The following is a 20401-nucleotide window of genomic DNA, read 5'->3' on the forward strand; positions in this document are numbered from 1 at the left end:
ATGGAAGAAGAAAATAAAAAAGGAAGCAGGCACCTTTTAGGGTACAAAATTTAGTAAAATGTATTGATTCTCCTATTTTGTGTGCTGTACTTCCAGAAAGATGTTCTGTATCTGAGTTTGAATAAATGCAGTGAGCTGGCTGACTGTTTGGAGCACTTGCATTCAAACAGTTCCACTTTCCCAGCACTTGACACAGGATCCAGCCCTTGCTGAATGGTTGAGCACTAGAATCTCGACCTTTTAAACTTTATGGTGCTTTTGGTACTGAAGAAAAAAACTATCCACCAAAATAAATTAAAACATTGCTGTCTTCCTCAGCTTGTTGGCAGCCTGAAGCTGACACCAGGACATGTGATCTGTCCCATTAATATAAATGCACATTGACTCTGAAACTGCGTGATGGTTTACAAGGTGCCAAACAGTTTTCTGCTCCCAATCCACCCAAATTGCCAGAACTTCTAAATGTATTCTACTCAGTTGTAAAAACCACTCTCTTCTCCGTAGACAAGGTTTTTTGGGGTAAATGTGGTATCTTTTATTAAACCAACTAAATGGTTGGAAAAATTGTTCTTTGCAAGCTTTTGAGTACAAACACCCTTCTTCAGGGACAGGGAGAGTTTGTTGTTGCTTGGGTGCTGTCCTGGGTGGAATGGAGGCCAGTATGCAAAATGCAGGTCTGTGAAAATGCAAATGCATAGCAGTGAGGATCAAGGCCCTGTGAGACAGGTAGTTGGGGGGAAGTGGGGGAATTTTAAGTGGTGATAGAATGTAGCTGGTAAAATGCAGACAGGTTACCTGGGGTTATCAGATGGCAGGCAGGGTATAATGTGCTGTGAATCCAATGTCCATATTTAGTCCAGTAGATTTATGAAGTAAAGTTTGTAGGCTCGTCTACAAAGGGTGTTTTGTAAATTCCCTTTGAGGATTAGAACTGAGAGATTGGAAAGACAGTGGTTGTCTTGTGAGAAGTGTGCACCCACAGGTAGTTGGGTATTCTTGTCTTTAATAGATAGCTCCCTAGGTTTCAGTGTAAGAAGCCTTTTCATTTTTGCTTTATCACACATCCAGCTCTGTACTAAGTGCTGCTCTTTGCTATCTGCTATCAGGAGTTATCAGGAATTATAGCCAAGACAGTCTTGCATATATTTTGGAAATAAGCAATCCGGACCTTCCCATGTGGTTGCTATTTCTGTTGTGCATCTAGAAGAGGTATGTGATATCTCAGTAATAAATTATACCTTTTTTCCTAAAAGCTTAGATACACATCTGTAACAGGGTGGTCGTTTCTACAGGAAGCAATCCTTCGGGCACAAAGGGAGACTATCCCAGTACCAGGGAAAAGGGGGAAAGGAGCCAAGAAACTTCCTTGGCTAAACAGGGAAATCAAGGGGAGCCTTAGGGCAAAAAAGAAGGTATATAGGCAGTAAAAGCAGAAGGAAGCTACCAAGGAGGAGTATACCTACTTGGCCTGCACTTGCAGGGAGGCAGTTAGCAAAGCCAAAGCAACTACAGAGCTGAGGCTGGCAACACAAATTAAAGACAACAAAAAGTCTTTTTTTTAGGTATGTGGGGAGTAAAAGGAAGGCGCAGGGCAGCATAGGACCCCTACTGAACGAGAAGGATTAATTAGTGATAGAGAGGGGGGACAAGGCTGAGCTATTCAATGAGGTTTTTTCCCTCAGTGTTCCTGAACAGGGCTCAAAATAAGTCTCTTAATGGGTTCTTAGATGGGCATCAGAGGATCACCAGCCAGCCAGCTGTCGACGCTGACTTGGTGCAGAGCCACTTGGATGGACTGGACGTGTTTAAGTCAGCAAGTCCGGATGAGCTGCATCCAGGAGTCTTGAAGGAATTGGCCAGTGTCATAGCAGAACCACTGGCACAGCTGTTTGAGCGCTCATGGCACTCAGGTCAGGTCCCAGAGGACTGGAAAAAGGGCAGTGTGGTCCCTATTTTCAAGAAGGGGAGGAAGGAGGATCCAAGTAATTTTAGGCTAGTCAGTCTTATCTCCATCCTTGAAAAGGTCTTTGAAAAGTTTATGAAGGATCATATTTGTGGGAGTCCAGCAGGAAAAATAAGGCAGCAGGGCAACCAGCATGGATTAGTAGCAGGTAGATCATGCCTGACTAATCTGGTTTTGTTTTATGACAGGGTCACAAAATGCTTAGGGGCAGAAGTAGAGGTGGATGTCATTTTCTTGGATTTTAGCAAGGCCTTCAATATGGTATCTCTTCCCATACTCCTCAATAAATTAAGAGGCTGTGACATGGATGTTTACACGGTCCAGAGGGTGGCAAATTGGCTTAGCAGTCGCACCCAGAGAGTGGTAGTAGATGGATCGTTATCGACCTGGAAGGATGTGGGTAGTGGGGTCCCACAGGGTTTGGTCCTTGGTCCTGTACTCTTCAATATCTTCATCAGTGACTTGGATGTGGGTGTGAAGTGTACTCTGTCCACGTTTGCGGACAATACTAAATTGTGGGGTGAAGTACGCGCTCTGGAGGGTAGGGAATGATCACAGGCAGACTTGGACAGGTTAGAAAAGTGGGCAGTACACAATAGGGTGCAGTACAACAAGGACAAATGCGGAGTGCTGCACCTAGGGCACAAAAATATCCAGCACACCTACTGGCTACGAAGTGACCCTCTCAGCAGCACAGAAGCGGAAAGGGATCTCAGGGTCATAGTGGACTCCAAGATGAGCATGAGTCATTAGTGTGATGAAATCATCCGCAAAGCTAACTGCACTTTATCATGCATCAGCAGATGCATGACAAATAGAACCGAGGAGGTGACACTTCCCCTCTGTGCAGCAGTGGTCAGACCGCAGTTGGAGTACTGTGTCCAGTTTTGGGCGCTGTACTTTAAGAAGGATGTTGATAGACTTGGAAGTCTCCAGAGGAGGGCCGCTCGTATGGCATGGGGCTTACAGGACAAGCCCTATGAGGAGAGACTGAGGGACCTGGACCTCTTCAGCTTCCGCAAGACAGGGCTGAGAGGTGATCTTGTGGCCACCTACAGATTCATTAGGGGAACACAGCAAGGGATTGAAGATGCTCTGTTCACCAGGGTGCCTCTTCGGGTAACAAGGAACAATGGTCACAAGCTGACAGAGAGCAGATTTAGGCTAGACATCAGGAAAAACTTCACAGTAAGGGTGGCCAAAACTTGGAGTGGGCTTCCAAGGGAGGTGGTGCTCTCCCCTACCTTGGGGGCCTTCAAGAGAAGGCTGGATAGGCATCTGGCTGGAGTCACCTGACCGCAGCACTCTTTCCTGCCTAGGCAGGGAGTCAGACTTGATGATCTGTTGAGGTCCCTTCTGACCCTAGCATCTATGAATCTATGAACATACTGTAGGACCGGACTTTACTCTGTGCCTGCCAGTCAGTTATATACATAGTTCACATGCTGCGCTCATATTATTGTTATGAAGCATAATACCACAGAGGAGTAGTGCAAATAGGCTGGCATACAGGAACATCTAGAATTAAATCTTTAAGTAATTATGGTGCTATTCATGGTGTCTTGTACATCTTAAAGTCAGTACACTGCAACTAATATGAAAACTGAATTGGAAACGCACACTTTCAAGCCAGCTCACTGACAAATTAAGCTTTCAGTTTGCTTCTCCTCAGATAGAAGTAAGCTAGAAACATTCAGCTGGTTCATGGTCAGGTGTGAATTGTGTGCACAAATACTCACTAACCAAGACACAGCTTAGAGACATTTCCATCCCTCTCCACTGGCTGGGAATTTGGCTCTTGTGCTCTGCTCAGCCCCTTCCATGTCCTGTTCCCTTTCCCCCTCCACCTGCCTGCAGCTCATTTTTTTTGTGCTGTATTCCTGTTCAGGCTTTCTGCATACCCTGGCTGCTGAACTTAATGTCCTTCAGCCCACCCCACAGAACTGAGGCTTGTCCAGTGGCCAGGAAAGCACAGGCCCAATTATCCATGCAGTGCCCCTGTTGCTTGAGGACAGTGGGATTTGTCACAGCCCAGTTCTCTCTATGGGTGGGAAAAGGGGGTAGGGGAGAGATCTGCCTTCTGATGCAAGAAAGGAGTCAGGAACTAGAAATGAAAAAACTGGATTTAAAATTAAATTAACTTTTAAGGCACAAAAGAACAAAGAGCTATAAAAAGGAATAATTTTAAGCAGCAATGAATTGGCTGTAAATGTATAGCCTTTACAATCATCCACTAGTCTGATAAGGGCCCCAATCTTGCAAACACTTGTGGATGTGTTTAACTTTAAATGTGTGTAGTCCCAGTAACTCCCAGGGGCCTGCATGGTTAAATTAAGAACATGGAGATAGGCTTGCAGGATCAGATCCTGTGGCTGTAATTCAGGAGATGCTGTTTCTCTGCATATTCTATATAATTCTTCTGAACTGATTTCTTCTGAACAGAACCTTACACCTGTGGAGCTTGTGGAATCCAGTTCCAGTTTTATAACAATCTCCTGGAACACATGCAGTCCCATGCAGGTAAGTTGGGCACAACTAGTTCATATGGTTGAATGACAGAGTTTCACCTGATGCCAACTCCTCTCACTGTGTCTGTTGAGTTTCCTGAGCTTTCAATTTTTAAAGACCATGCAATTTCACTTGGCATTCTCAGGGGAAAAAAAGTTAGATGAACTAGAGCATGGGGCAGTGGCTCCCAGAGCACAGGGCTCTTTAAGTGATTTAATGGGTATTTCAGATCACTTTCTGTGGGTAGGTTAAAAGTGTACATTATACTCGTATGTTGTGTATCAAATCACACCACTCTCTTCTCATCCCAGCAATATCTAGGAACTGATCATTTCATTAGCAGTCATCAGCCACTCCACTCAGTGGAATTCAGATCTAAAAAGCAGATGGAGATCTTCTGTGCTGAGAAAAAGCCATCCTAGACTCAGGCAAAGTTTCTCCTTGAAGCCAATAAAACCTTTGTCTTCATTGTTACTCTTCCCTGCTCATAGGTATTGTAGCTGTAGTGTAGAGAATGAAAATTTCATTTTAGGAAGGATGGTGAGATTTGAACACTAACCTGTAGTGTCTCATACCAAATGCCCCCAAATAAGACATGTTCCTTGTTTTTTGGGAAGGCAGAACACAGAAAAAAAGATATTTCCACTGGAGGGTCAGCTGAGCCCAGCCAGCCAGGACAGTGACAGGGAGCAGGTGGAGGGTTAGACTCTGCTGGTGGTTTCAGATCAGCCTGGGTGATCAGCTGTAGGATGCCAGGCTGAGGACCAAGGTTCAAAGCCATGGTGTGACAGTTTAGCTTGATTAGTGGAACATAAAGATCATTAAAAAGGAAAGATGATCATTAACAGTTGCAAAGAACAATGTGCCTTTAAATCAATTGACTTACTCAGCTGCCTGAATAGTAATAGTAATGCCACTGCTGCTGTACTGTGGAGCAGGAATCAAATCAGCGTGGGTTTTACTCTAGGCAGGAGGTCAGCTTCCCTGCTTAAGACGCACACTCCAGTTTGGGGGATGAGGTGGGCTGATTTTGAGGGGAAAGGTATGTGTGGTATGTGAGTAAATATGGTATCTTCATTCGGTCATTGAATTCTTCGCTATTTGGCAAAAGACATTTCTGGGGAAAAATAGTTTGGGCATTCAAAACATTTTAGCTTCCATTTTTCTTTTTTTTTTTTTTTCCAAGAGTTTTTATCTCGGTATAAATTTCAGTATGGGAAATCAGTGCATTTCAACTTATACATCTCAAAACAGAACACTGCCTTTCATACAGTGGCCCTATGCACTGTGTGGCAAAGGCCTTTCGGTGTTTTACTGAATGCATTCACTGAAAAAGCAGTGACACCTCAGCATGGTGTGTGCTGGCACTAAGCTCCCACTTGCCCCACTGTACTGAGGAGTCTGGCATCATGACAGTATGTCTGTTAGAGTATTACACCTGCATCCCACACATGCAGCAATCTGATAGGACTGTGGATAGTGTCAAATGCCTTTCCTGATAGGGCATGGAGAAACCCAGTTTAACTTGTCATTTCTGAAGTCTTTTCAGAGTGTTTATGGTAAATATCTAATCTTCCAACTGAAAATGATGAGTCTATTAGACCCTTTTACACAAGTGACTGAACACCGGGAATATGCTGCTAGTCTCAAAGAGTAAGAACAGGGCTTTGTTGGCACTTGAATCATGCAGAGGGCTGAGTCTGGAGGCTAAAAGGTAATTAGGAAAGATTATAGCTCTGTAAAATAGCTACACAATGGGAAGAAGCAATTAGAATGTAAATTGGAGACTGAGAGGCAGAAATAGCATGGCAGAATACAAGGCAAAGGAATTTATTCTGTAATTATACTGTGCAATATACAGCTTTGACTCCCTTTAGAGTACTTTGTTCAGGTCTAGTGCTACCATATAATGCCTTTTTTGCAATCTACTGCTAAAATAAAGAGGACAACAAGGCTGAACCTGGATTAAAGGATTGGAGGCATGATGAGAAATTAAAGAAGAGTGATCTATCTAGACTCAACCTGACTGATAAAAGAGGATGAGAATGAACTGCACAAATCCTATTAACACCATATCAAATGCCAGTGGATAATTGCACAAAATAAATCTCCTAATATTATGAAATAGATTTAAAAAGGGAAATACAGTTTTCCCCTTGCCAGGACCAGAAGGCTGTCACATGAATGAGTCTTACCTGAACAAAATTGGAACAGACACAAGGCCTGTCTCATTAGCTACCAGCAGATATACAGAATTCATACTATCTGTGCTGCTGGCAATGGAGCAGTTAGAATAGACAGAATTGGGGAAAATCCAGCCAGTCATTTCTGATTTCCAGCATTTTGCAGAAGGTCTCCTGTTTCTCCTTTCTTCTCTTCATTCCCACAAAAGCTTGTGTAGTTGCCTTCTTTCTGACTGGACTCTGTGGTCTTGGAGCTCAGCATCAGGCTCTCCAAATACTGGACATCCCCTTCTAGGTACACTGTGTAAGGTCTTGGCTCCCTTGGACAGGCAGAGAGACCCCCTGACAGGCCCACAACCAAATCCCTGCCCTATTATTTGTTCATCTGCTATAGAATCACAGTTTAGTTATGGAAGCGGTGTTCTCTTCCATTTTCAACCATTTCCTGAATCTCTCTTGAGTGAGATCCAGTGAGTTGTTGGCCTAGGACATTGCCAATGTAATGCCCAGGCAGGATAAAAGTAGGGTAGTTTGTGGCAACTGAATTTACCCTGGTGCAGGATGGGGTGAGGAGGAGCAGGCAGAGAGGGCCTATTCAGTCTATGTGACATGTAAGAGGTGAAGGGAGAGTTGAACGATGGTTACAAACCAGGGAGAGTTGAACGATGGTTACAAACCAGGGAGAGTTGAACGATGGTTACAAAACAGGGAGAGTTGAACGATGGTTACAAACCAAGAAGAGTTGATCAGATTTCAGCCTCACAGGAAGTACTATCACTGAGCACTACAATAAGCAGGTTATTCAGCCTAGGGGCAACAATGAACAGGTCCAAAGGAAATTCTTACCTGGTTTTCTGTGGTGGAGAAAAACATATTTTTAATCTTACAAAATCTTCAGGTACCAGGAGGCTGAGGATAGCATAGGGCATAGGCAGATGTAATGTTTATAGTGCTTTAATCAACTTTTAAGTGCATAAAAACTGAGTAGACAGAGGACGCACCGTGTTCTAGTCCTGTGAATTAGTCCACGCTATATCAGACTCTGAAGTGTTTCTCAGGGATACTTTAGCTAGGAGGCTGTTCTGTCTGCCCTTATACTACTGCTTCAACAATATTTGAGTGCTTCAACAATATTTGAGTGCTTTACATGTATGTCTCTCCATATCTCCAAAACCCCAGGGCAGGGCTGCCCAGTTGGCTGCTCATGAGCTGCGTGCAGCCCCAAGGGATTGACCTGTGGCCCCCTCTGGCTCCTAGTCTGGGTGCCACTACCTACATTGCTCTCCTGCTGCTGCTGCCAGAGTTTCTGGCCTTCTTCCTCCTCCAGCTTCCCCTTCCTACCACCACCCCGGGGGAGTTTGGCAGTGCTGAGGACTTGGGGAGACCAGGGTGCTTGGAGAGTCCCAGGGACACCAGCAGGGTGTGGCTCCAACCACTCAGAAGTTGGAAAGATAGGAAGGTTGCTACGAGGTAGGATCTTAAGGGGATAAAAAAATAAATCAAGAAAAGAACCAGAGATCAAATTTGCTTAAAAGTCTCTCCTTTTCAGTTTTTTTTTTTTTTTTGCACTTACCCTCACAAAAATCTCTTGCTTATTCCAGAAATTAAAGTGACAACTGTTTTAGGCCCCACTGAAAACACTCTAGATGTCTTCTCTTGGCTCTACAGTCACAGCTAGCTAACAGATGTGCTCCTGAGGCTGTGCTGATGGCATCAGTGGCACTAAAGCAAAAACAAGTTGCTGTTATTTCAGCTGCATTAAGGAGATTGGGGCAATATGCTGTGTGTGTCTGCATACATGCAAACCTTGAGAACAGAGGCACTGCAAGGTTAAAAACATCATTTTCTATTGTTAGTTAACTATTAAAAACCTACAGAAAAATATAGTAGAATAGGGTTACGCTAACAAAGGAAATTAAAAGTAAAAAGTATTGGAGACCATTTTCCCATTCTGTGCTTTAAGCTTATTCCTATCTTACTGTCCTGAGGAGACTGAGAGTACAAGAACTGACATAGACCATCCCAGCACATGGCCACCATATGTTTCCTTCCTAGTGAAATGTGTGTCCCCCACCTCTGACTAATGTATTCATGTCTTGTGCCCCACAGCTGACAATGAGAACAACATTGCCTCTAATCAACCCAGATCACCTCCGACTGTTGTGGAAGAAAAGTGGAAACCACAGCTCCAAAGAAACAATGCCAATAATAGTATGTATCAGTGTTTTCTCTTTGAGCAGTATATTTTACCTGTAGGTGCTGAACCAGTGGCTCTGTATCTGAGGCAAAACTGTAGTTCTAGCAGGCCAAAGATCATACTACTCACTAGTCTCCGGTGCTTTTAATTACATGTTTTTCCTCAGTTGTCCACATAGCATTCTACAAACTGTTGTCTCTCTTCCCACTGGCACACCATTGGAATATGTTCTGAGGACATGTGGGAACCCCAGAGGAGAAGATGAGTATGTGGTGATAGTCCCACATCCCCCCCAAAAAAAATTATTGAGAGAACACCTGTCCTAAACCAATTAGCTAGATTAGACTTCCATAGGAGTTGCAACTGCTGATCTGAGGTTAGATTTCTGTGCCACAAGATGCAACATCATGCCATAAAGCATAACCTGGTATTTACTGGCAATGACAGGAGTCAGCCTGACTCTGGATCAGCCACTAACAAGCCACATAACCTTGTACTTTGGTCACAGCCTCCTGCGCATAATCCAGAAACATTAGTAAGGTGCTTTAGCTGAGCTGCCCTGAAGAAACACCGTTCATTTGAAACCTAGTGCTCCATTGGGCCAAAAATGGCATTAACCATATAGCCATCAGCAGCCCCTCAAAATGGGAACAACTTGAGCTGGGAGAATTGAAGGAGATCCTTAAATTATAGTAAAGCTAAATTGAACAAAGAAGCCAGATGTCCATACAAACTTGTATAGATGTAGCTCTTATAAAAGCATTTGATGCTAACACAAGACCTGAATCCTAAACTCAAATTGAAATCAATATTGGAATGGAAAGGCCAGTTTACCATAATGAGATATGCCAGGTGAATCAGAATCCTAATTGCCAACATTTATGCACTGAAAAAAAATAGCTGCTTGATTAGAATTTTCGGTGCCAACAAGAGATCCGTTGTAAGGAACAAAGAGCCTGTGGCCCTCACCTTGGCTAAATTCTGCTTAATCCGCTTGTGCAGTTTCTCTTCCCAAGGCCAGGAAAACTTGCACACAAGCCCCTCTCTGGTTTAAGGAAAAGAACAAGGCCATCACTATAACATCAGGAGAACCTGAAATTAGAAACAATTTAGGATAGGAGCTGCCCATAGGAAACGCTAGATTCAAGAATAGACTTCTATCTGCTGCAGTCTGGGCAAGTATTACTCTGTGACATAGTATCTTGCCCCTTTTCCTATCCCTGGTATAGAAGGAACAGTTCTGACAAATCCCTTGCCTTTTTTGTATTTCCCTGCAGCATCTGCAAGTGGTTCGGTAGGAAACAGTGCGATTCCAGAGAAGGAGCGGCAGAACATTGCTGAGAGGTTGCTGCGGGTGATGTGCACCGATCTGGGAGCTCTGAGTGTGGTGAGCGGGAAGGAATTCATCAAGCTGGCACAGACCCTGGTGGATAGTGGCGCTCGCTATGGTGCCTTTTCTGTCACTGAAATCTTAGGTAACTTCAATACTTTGGCTCTGAAGCACTTGCCTCGGATGTACAACCAAGTGAAAGTGAAAGTGACCTGTGCCCTGGGCAGCAATGCCTGCCTGGGCATAGGGGTCACGTGCCACTCTCAAAGTGTTGGCCCAGATTCCTGCTACATTTTGACAGCTTACCAGGCAGAAGGCAACCACATCAAGAGTTATGTCCTGGGAATTAAGGGTGTGGACATCCGAGAAAATGGTGATTTTATCCACCACTGGGTGCAGAACGTTCTCTCAGAGTTTGTGATGTCAGAAATCAGGACAGTGTATGTCACAGACTGCAAGGTCAACTCATCTGCTTTCTCCAAGGCAGGCATGTGCTTGCGTTGCTCAGCCTGTGCCTTGAACTCAGTAGTGCAAAGTGTGCTGAATAAGCGAACACTACAAGCTCGCAATATGCATGAAGTCATCGAGCTCCTGAATGTCTGTGAAGATTTGGCAGGGTCCACAGGCCTCTCAAAGGAGACCTTTGGCTCTCTGGAGGAGACTTCTCTCCCACCCTGCTGGAACTCAGTGACTGACTCCCTCCTGCTTGTCCATGAGCGCTACGAGCAGATCTGCGAGTTCTACAGCAGGGCCAAGAAAATGAACCTCATCCAAAACCTGAACAAGCATCTGCTCAGCAACTTGGCAGCCATTTTAGCACCAGTGAAACAAGCAGTGATTGAGCTAAGCAATGAGAACCGGCCCACTTTGCAGCTAGTCCTGCCCACGTATGTTAAACTGGAGAAGCTATTCACTTCCAAAGCCAATGATGCTGGTGTAGTCAGCAAGCTCTGCCATCTCTTCCTGGAGGCACTGAAAGAGAACTTCAAAGTTCATTCTGCACACAAAGTAGCCATGATTTTGGACCCTCAGCAGAAGCTGCGGCCTGTCCCACCGTACCAGCATGAAGAGATCATTGGCAAAGTCTGTGAATTGATCAATGAAGTGAAAGAGTCCTGGGCAGAAGAAACAGAATTTGAACCTTCCACCAAGAAACCACGGGCAGCAGGCGAGGCCCTACCAGCTCAGGAAGAAGACCGGTTTGGGAAAAATGAAGTCTATGATTATTTGCAAGAACCCCTCTTCCAGGCCACTCCTGATCTGTTTCAGTACTGGTCATGTGTTACCCAAAAGCATACAAAACTAGCCAAGTTGGCCTTTTGGCTCTTAGCAGTGCCTGCTGTTGGTGCCAGAAGCGAATGTGTAAATATGTGCGAGCAGGCCCTCTTAATCAAAAGGAGGCGACTGCTCAGTCCAGAAGACATGAACAAACTCATGTTTTTGAAGTCCAACATGCTTTAAAACTATCTTTTAATTAAAAAACAAAACAAAACTTTAAAACACTGTTCCAAACAAAGAGAAAAAATTTAAGTTCTAAACACTGTGGACCTCATTATGAATGCCCCTGGAAACCAAGTGCTTTTTTATATATATATAAATATATATATAAAAATATAAATATATATAAAAACTAAGTTTGAGAGGAGAGCTGAGCACGTGTGAGAGACAGCCCTCTGCCAGGAACGTGCTCCTTTCCATAGATAGCGTGTGGACTTGACAGACTTTCTAATGTTTTCAAGCGGGCAGACCAATGGGAGGCTGACGTTCTAAAGTCTTCAGGCAGCTGAGATCTAAAGTGACTTGAAGTTTCTTTTATTTCTCCTCTACCCCACCCTTCCTCTTGTCCCCTGGGCCATCTTGCCATGGATAATCAAACTACGTTGAACAGACCAGTTCTGCACTGGACTTTGCTCCTATGAATAACTGTACACCTTGAGGGCATTCGTTTGCAGCCTTCTTAACATACATTGCATGTTATCAGGGCAGCTGTGTTTTACAAACACCAAGTTGTGTTAGAAGTCAGGATGGGAAACTTTAAGGAAATACATTATTTTAATCTTTTCATACAAGTAGTCCCTTCCCCCCCAAAGAGTTACTTTTCAGTCGCCACTCCCGTTTTTGAGTTAAACTTCTTAGCTAGTGATTTTACATTTGAGTTAGAACTGAGAGAAAGTATGGCAAAGAATGTCTGTGATTGTTATGTTTTATAGATTTTTTTTTTACACATTAACTTTTTTTTTCTGAAGTCCCACTGTAAACTAGCTTATCTCACCTGTATGTCCTGCATAACAGGGGTTCTCAAATTCATTTACAGAGTGGCCCATTCACCACTAAATAGCATCCCTGTGGGAACTGCAACGATTGCTTATATGGAAGAGTAACTTTAGGGAAGTAATGTACTGTTTAGCTACTTTTAATACAGTTAAATGGTGAGAGAAAAAGGAGAAGCCAGCATCTTTTGACCAGACAGCTCTCCACAGACCACCACCGAGTGATCCACCAGTGGTCCACCAGCTACCGTTGGAGAAGTTCTGCTATCTAAAATTCCTGTAAGCCTTCCCTGTGTGCAGATTTAAAATAATCTTTCACGTGATCGAGGACAAACCAAGGTGTATGATTTTTCAGGGGAACAAAGATCATCAGTTTTATAACTCTAGCGTTTGAAGGAAGAGAAGCATTGTGGGTTCAAAGATCGTTCTGAATGTAAGTGCTCCCACTCAAATACAAACTACACCTTTTCCTTTCCTTTTGTTTTGGGGAATGGTTTCCTCTGGTAGCATGAATGTCTTTTTAATACCTATAGTGCATTACACTATGTGTTACATTGCTGAATCATTCTGGCTAGGAAGGCCCTGTAACCTTAAAACTTCACATTCACTAGCTCTTCAGACTTGCAGCCCCTCCCCACCTATACTATCATAGAAGCCCAAGGACAAGGACCATGAGCCATTCCACTGTCAGTCAAGGCCAGCATCAAAATGGTCTAGTGCCTGCTCGCATGGTTCAAGCGCATTAACCTATTTGGGATGACAGATCAGGTGCATCTTGGATTAATCCAGATTTTTGGTGCCAAATTTAGTTCTCTGCAGGGTTTTAAGAGTCCAAAAGTGCAAAACTAAATGAATTCCTTCCTTAAAGTAGCATTTTTCACTGCAAGAAGTTCATAACTGCAATCCCTGGTGACAGTTAACCAGCCTTAGGGATTTACATACCCCAAATAAAGACTGCAGCAAATTAGTTAGCAATGCTATCTGTTCTGGACAAGAAGGTTTTGGGTTGACGTCCCTGAGCAGCTGTTCAGTGTACACTGACAGTGCAGTACTTAGGGACAAAGGCTGTTGCCCCCCTTAGAGAGGCCATCTTTTGAATAGGTATTAAAGCAAGATCCTTTCTACCAGTCTCAGTGCAGCAAAAATTCAAGGTCTCAAAACATGTTACGGAGTTGAAAAATAAGCCCCAGGACCTTTACCACTAAGTCCTTCTCAGTAATCGCATATGCTTATACCCTGTGTGAATACATATGGGTTGCTATGCTTGCTTGCAGTCTCTGCGTTCTTGGTATCACTGCACATTGTAAGGTACTTTGATTATGAAAGGTACTGAATGCTCCCCCTGGGCATACTGATCACAGATGGGAGAGTTCACAAACTAATGACCCTTCCTATTATCAGGCACCCTGAAGGACAGCCTTTTGTTTACTGGCGTCTTCTTAGGCTGTCCCTTCAGGCTGGGGAAGCATTACACCTTGTGCAGAACAAGCGAGTTGAAAATTGTGTTGGTTGCCACCGCTGATGTTGGGGTGAAAACCAGTAGTTTCCTAAAGGCAGCTGTGAGTTGGTAGGGATTATTGCAGTCTCCTGCAGGAATAATATTTAAATGAGATCCCTCAAAGGCAAGAGACATCTGGAAATGTGCTTTCTCCTGCATTGGACTATGCAGGTGGAGATTTCTTCATTCTTTTTCTTCCTCTTCAACAAAAAGTTTTTGCTGTTTTTTTTCTCCCAGAGGAACTCTACTTGCCCAGCCATTTTAAGCAGCCCTTCAGTAACAAATCTATTTGCACATGCAATGCAAGAGAAAAATGTAAAAATTTCAGACTACCAAGAAAGATGAAAAGGGACAGCAAGGGAAATTCTGATGAGAGAGAATTGGAAATCCTTTGTAGCCAGAGAGAGAGAATGGGGAAGCCTTTGCCTAAGAGAGAACCCAAAGTTGCACCTGCCTTCATGTTTGCAGACTGTGTTGGGCACCTTGGTACTCAAACCTTGGAACAGGCTTTTAGTTCACTTTCTAGTAATGTCACTATTTTACAATTTAAATCAGGCTCCTTTTAGCCTGGGATTATCAGAGGAGCTGAAGAGAGCTGGACACCCAACTGCCAGTGAAATTCAAGTTCAGTTCAATGAGGGATGTGACTATCCAGCTCCCTTACATTCTTTGGCAAATCCCAGCATTAATCAGGACTGCATTTAGTAATGGACAGGGTTGGCAATTGGGGTGGGGGAAGGGGGGCTGGAGAGATTTGTCATCTCAGCTTAAACACAGAGTGGAGCATTTCCTATCCAGTAAAAGCTGTGTTATCTGGGACTGTGTTATCTGAAATGCTCTATTAACTGGCATGCCGATCAACATGGCAAAAGTGAAACCGGAAGTCCGATAGTGGCACTTCCAGTTTCGCTGAGTCCCACTTTGCCAACTTTGGACCATGGCCCGAGGCAAAGCAGCCTGCACGGGGCCCCCCCTCACTGTCCCCCAGCACACTGATGCCAGGGAGTGAAGGATCTGGCACACCGGACGCGGCAGGAGGGGCAGTGGTCTGAACAGGCAAAGACACTTCTCAGATAACCGGCATATTTGATTAACCAGCACTCCCCATTCCCCATGGGTGCCGGATAACACAGCTTTTACATGCATATAAAAGGCACTGTGTGTGGGGAGCTAAACAAAGGAGACTTAGTATAGACTTAAAGCACTGAAATAGTGAATGAGACAGAACGGCAATAGTTTTGGCATTTACTTAATCCATGGAGTAATAGTAAAAATGGTTTGAGAGCTTTTGTGGTGCAAAGGAAAGGGCCAGAATAAACGTCTCACCCCCTTGTCTAAATGCAATTATCAAGGCATCTTTGGTTAGTCACACTAATGATGAACTATAAACCAAAGCATGCATGCAGTGATGTCTGTTAGGAGGGACCCCTCCAAATATTTATCAACTCAACCTGGCATCTAGGTTAAAACAGCAAACTGGTGAGATAACTTGCAACTACCTATTCCTCTCCCTACCTAGGGAATGGCAGAATCTGCAGCTTTTATTAATAGTAATAACAATAAATAATAATAAACATATTAAGATTACCAGGTGTTCTGTTTGCAAGTACTCAGTGCTCTGCACAACTCATAGGATGATATTAGTGGCTGATAAGATGCCTCACTACTGAGCCTACCCATGTCTTGTCAGTTTTAAGGAAAGAATTAGGTCAGTGGTGCACAGATTTGCTTTATGTGCAAAAATGATATAGTGATGCTTTTCTTTCTCCCACCACTTGGTTATGCAGGCAGTGGCATATTCCCCAGACTGCAGATAATTTACAGAGGTCTTGATTTCAGGAAATTTTGTTGATTTGCTGCATTTTCTGTTTGCTTGCTGCTGTTTACTTAGTTTGGGGAAGATGAAGTGCTGTACATAGAATTACACTGTCACAGCAACAGGTGCTGTCTGGGGCCTTAGTAGGCAGGTGTAGGGAAAGAAGGAGATGTGGCCTCCGGATAATGGTGTGAACAGCAATGCAGGTTACATCCCATTTGAACTGGAAGGAAGGTTCTTAAGGAGCTCATTCATCTAGCTTGTGTGATGAACAGTTTGTATCTGCAGTGTTTGTCTTGGGAACCTGCCCTCTTCTTCATTTGTTCCCTTCTTTATTATTTAGAAATGCATTCGTGCATGAAAACAGAATCGCTGTTCTGTAGGAATTAATGTCCCTGCTGCTTTTTCTGCAGGTGACATCATAGGTGCCTGTTTGTGCCTTCACAATTTGTTTCGGAAATGATTATGATGTCACAACATTTTCTGAGAAGCAAACACCAACACAAGATGAACTGTAACGGAACAAAGCTCCTTGTGTCATGTCCAAATATCCTTATTAGCAAAGACCAAGAGAACTAAGAAAATACAATATAAAGGCACAGTTTTATAAACAAAAAAATGTTTAGATGACTTGTGTTTCCATAAAACACAGCAGCTGGAGCACACCATTATCTGTTTCTACTCTCCATTTCTCCAGCCATAGAACACAGTTGTCATCTGACAGTGCTCCACTCACTGCTGTTATCTCCTAGAGAGTTAGTAACAGTGACTGTGATGCAACTGTTATCTCTCAGGCCAGAGTGAAGGATGCTATCGAAGCCTGAATTGTAGTAGAAAACTTGCATTAGTTTAAATAAAATCGAAATCAGTCTAGTGAAATTGCTGCCTTTGTAGCTCTATTGAAACCAGTTTAATCCTTGTTTGCAATGGTTTGCTCATATCTAAATTATTGACTTATTTTGATTTAAATACGAGTTAAACCAAGTTAAGCCTCTACATTAGTGTTTGCACCAGTTTAACTAGCTCAATTTAGTTAATGATGTTATGATATATTTTTAATAGAAAAGGGACAAAAATTTCAGAAGCAACTCGGTGTGTTAGGGCCCTAAGTGCCTTTTGAAAATAGAGCTTAGATACTTCTCAAAATTTACCCAAGGCTTAAATTGCTGTTTCTGAGTATCACTGAGGAGTTTTCGGGCCTGGATACATGACACATTTACATCAATGTAATTTACATTAACTTTGTACAGCAATGTAAAATACACCAGGACCAAAGCAGACAGTTGAGCAACAGTCCTTGAGGACCTGCATGTAATAGGCTGTGATTACTACTACAGCCTACTCCTAGGTGGAAAGGAAGCAGGTAATAGCATGTTTTCCTTAAGGAAATGGCTTTCCCAGGGTAAACTATGGGCACACAACACGAAGACTAATGTGATTTACACCAGTGCAGTTTACCTCTGATGTTTTCTAGGATAATTCTGTATCAGATTCAAATAAGTAGCATTTGATGTTATGTCTCCATGTCCTTGGAGTTCCATAAGATGACTCCCAGTTGGGGGCTCTAACCCATAATAGTAGATTGGAGGATTTTCTGTTCAAAGAAATGTTTTCAAATACTTTTCTTGGAAGAGGCACGCCTACCGTCAGATTGGCATGGACTGTGGAGGTTTTGCCTTTCTTTGCACTGAGGAGCACAGAGCATGGTCCTCTTCCTTGGATCTCTCACGTGTATTTTAACAAACCAGTTCACATCCTTGCAGCCGCAGGATATTGACAGTGGCCTCGTCCCCCTTCCATGCATGTGGCAAGTTACGGTTTAGGGATGTTTACAGGCACTGTGCCTGGTAGTTATGTGAGAAGGTTGTTCATACAGTCTTCTTTGGAAGATGCTAGCTGAACACCTGTGTAGAATGGCTTAGATGGGGATGATGCCACGCTGAGCAAGGGATTGGACTAGATGACCTCCTGAGGTACCTTTTAACCCTACTTTTGTATGATGCTATGACAACACACTATAACACTCCTTGGGATGCCACTAAGTTATCAACAAATTAGAAGGAAATCAAAGTAGCCCAAAAAATATTCAGTGCTAGATGGGTGAACATGTACTGAGGAAGGAATCAGATCTATCTAGTTTGATGGCCAAGGCAGGAAGAAAAGTCCTGTCATATTTGAGAGGAGCAAACACCCACAAGGTGGAGGAATAGTTAAAGTGGTCTGTATGGAACAATTAGGACTCAAGCAACGAAAGGAAATGACAGAGAATTAAGCTGGATATCAGGAAGCTCTTCCTACTGAAGAGAGGCCTCTTCAGTTGAGGAACAGTCATTCAAGACGTCATTTAAAACCAGACTGAAGGGAGCAATTGAGTGCGTTGTTAGGTACATTACCGTCCCAGCCCTTGCTGATGTGTAAGATAGTCAAATAGGCTTTCTTTACTGCAGTTATAATTTATGTTAGAGGCTTCGGGATGGGTGGTGTGTGAACTGGCCAGCAGGAAGAGGTGGCAACTGTTCTGGGAGCAACAAATGGGTACTTCTTAACTCTTAAAAGTAATAAGCCAAGAGAGACCAAGAGGATGCTATACTGAATCTTTAGCCACTTCTGTTACGCATTGCCTGTATTACACGGTGGTTTGAGTCCTTGGTGCATCAGTGGAGCTACGTAAGGGTTCACAGAAGCATGAAACCTAACGAGAGTCAGTAGGCAAAATTTTCAACAGAACTTTGGCTACTACATTTAAGAGGTGCTTAAACAATGTGTCCTATAGCAAAAGTACCCTCTTATACAGTATGTGGGATATGTCTGTACATCAAGGGAAATCTTAAGCACCCAGCAAAAATGTCTTATTGATCAAAACAAAAAAATGCAGAGATAAAACCAGGCACAGGTCCTATTTTGCCCCTTGGAACTGTGGGAATAGTTTGTTTATGCTAGGCCAGCTATGGTAAACCAATGAGAGTGCCCTGAAATTTAATTTTATATACTGAATGTTTTCGGGGTTTCTGTTTAATTTTTTGTTTTGCTGGTTAGTTGGGTTTTTACTACACCAATTAGAGTCCTTTGTTTTTATACCTTGACTGACGAGTTTTGCTTACATTAGATGACCGTGTATCCAATAGCCTCTGTAGGGTTAATGATCTGTAGGCAGCTGAGTTTGAAATTTTTAGAGTACCTTCTGAAATGAGTCACTTAATTGTCTAGTTTGTGCACAACATCAACCACTGACTGAAAGCATTTTTTTTTCTTTCCATTGTTTTAGTGTCACTGACAGCAGAGTCAGCGTATGTCTTGGTACCCAGATGAGCAGCGTAGCCTTAACAATGGGACGATTTTACAATGGAAATGATGGGTAGAGGCATGTCAGACCCTTGCTTTTCACAACCAAAGTTCCTTAAAGAGACTTCCAGCCTCATGAGCCTTGAGTGCTTGTTTCCAGTCTTCTGGGGATTCTTGTGGTGGTCTCTGAAATGTGTGTGGTTAGGGTGTTTATTTTTTTTTCCTTGTTGATGAAGTTATCCATGGATAAGAACCTTTCCGCTTTAGAAAGGAGATGTACTCTGGAAGGAGCAACAGTCCTAGGGCTGCTGTGTATTTTCTAGAGTCCGTTTAAATATGTTGGGACTTTTATTTAATTTTTTTTAAATATTTAAAAGGAAAACTGATAACGGACAAACCGAATATTCATGATAGGTGAATAGCCAAGGTCACAAATGCAGGAGGAATGCACGTCACCCAGACTGTGAGGATTCTGGTCTGCGCTGTAGCTAGAAAGTGTGTCATACTGACAAAACCATCAGGAAATCCTCGTTTGCAGCCAGTCTGAAAAGAAGCCGTTCCTCATTTTGTATGTTAATTTCTCAAAACCTCCTGTTGGGAGTTGAATTCTCTTGTTGTTTCATCAGGAAAATGATTAATGTTCTCCTTTTCTTCCCCAGTCCCTTTCCTCAGTAACTTGTGTGCATTTACCTTTCTTTCTGTAGATGCAGATGTTCTAGGCAATACCATAGATGCACCTGCGTGTGTCTCTCTACCTGCAAGTGCAAGAATCTCATGTCATCTTAAAAAAAATACAAAAAATATACAAAAAATTATACAAAAAATATCTTTTTTAGGCCAGAGTTTTCTACAGGTATTAATGAATATTTTTCTTAATCCTTATAAGTTTTATGTGTTTAATATTTCTTAATACCGGTAGCATTAATTTATACTTTTGTAGCAACACAATATTTTTATAAACCGCCACCGCTGGCTTTGTCTTCATAATGGGGAAATGTGCGGGCAGCTGGCCCTGCACTGTACCATGTACTGTATTTAAAAGGTTATCTAATGTCACACTTGCTGTGTTAATAAACAAACAAAACCTGTTTGGAGTCTCATGTATTGTTGGTGTGGATCGAATGACTCAATAGAGAGCAATATTGCACGGGGTTGAGTTGCTGATTTTCATTGATATATATGAATGCTTGAGGCCAACTCAAGTTCTTCTGAGTTTTTCTTTTTAGGATTTTTCCTTTTTGTTTTTGTTTTTACAGCTCAATAAATTCAGTGCTGTTTGAAACTTAGACTGACGTCAAATGAAAAGGATTATAAAAAATCGAAGTGTTTAAATGTTGCTGTTTTTACAAGTCTG

At 42.9% G+C, this 20401-nt stretch overlaps 1 protein-coding gene across 1 annotated transcript in view; it reads left to right on the top strand.

The window, feature by feature from the left end:
• ZNF618 (zinc finger protein 618) overlaps positions 1-20136 on the top strand; it is a 134821-nt gene extending 114685 nt beyond the window's left edge. The window contains exons 15-18 of the mRNA XM_019541090.1: positions 4406-4483; positions 8764-8865; positions 10129-12884; positions 17016-20136. Of these exons, the coding sequence (XP_019396635.1) occupies positions 4406-4483; positions 8764-8865; positions 10129-11642 (1694 nt within the window). The 3' untranslated portion in view covers positions 11643-12884; positions 17016-20136. The remainder of the gene's footprint in view (positions 1-4405; positions 4484-8763; positions 8866-10128; positions 12885-17015) is intronic.
• The last annotated feature ends 265 nt before the right edge of the window (positions 20137-20401 follow it).

This window comes from Crocodylus porosus, unplaced genomic scaffold, assembly GCF_001723895.1.
Source record: "Crocodylus porosus isolate Cpor-Errol unplaced genomic scaffold, CroPor_comp1, whole genome shotgun sequence".
NCBI lineage: Eukaryota > Metazoa > Chordata > Crocodylia > Crocodylidae > Crocodylus > Crocodylus porosus.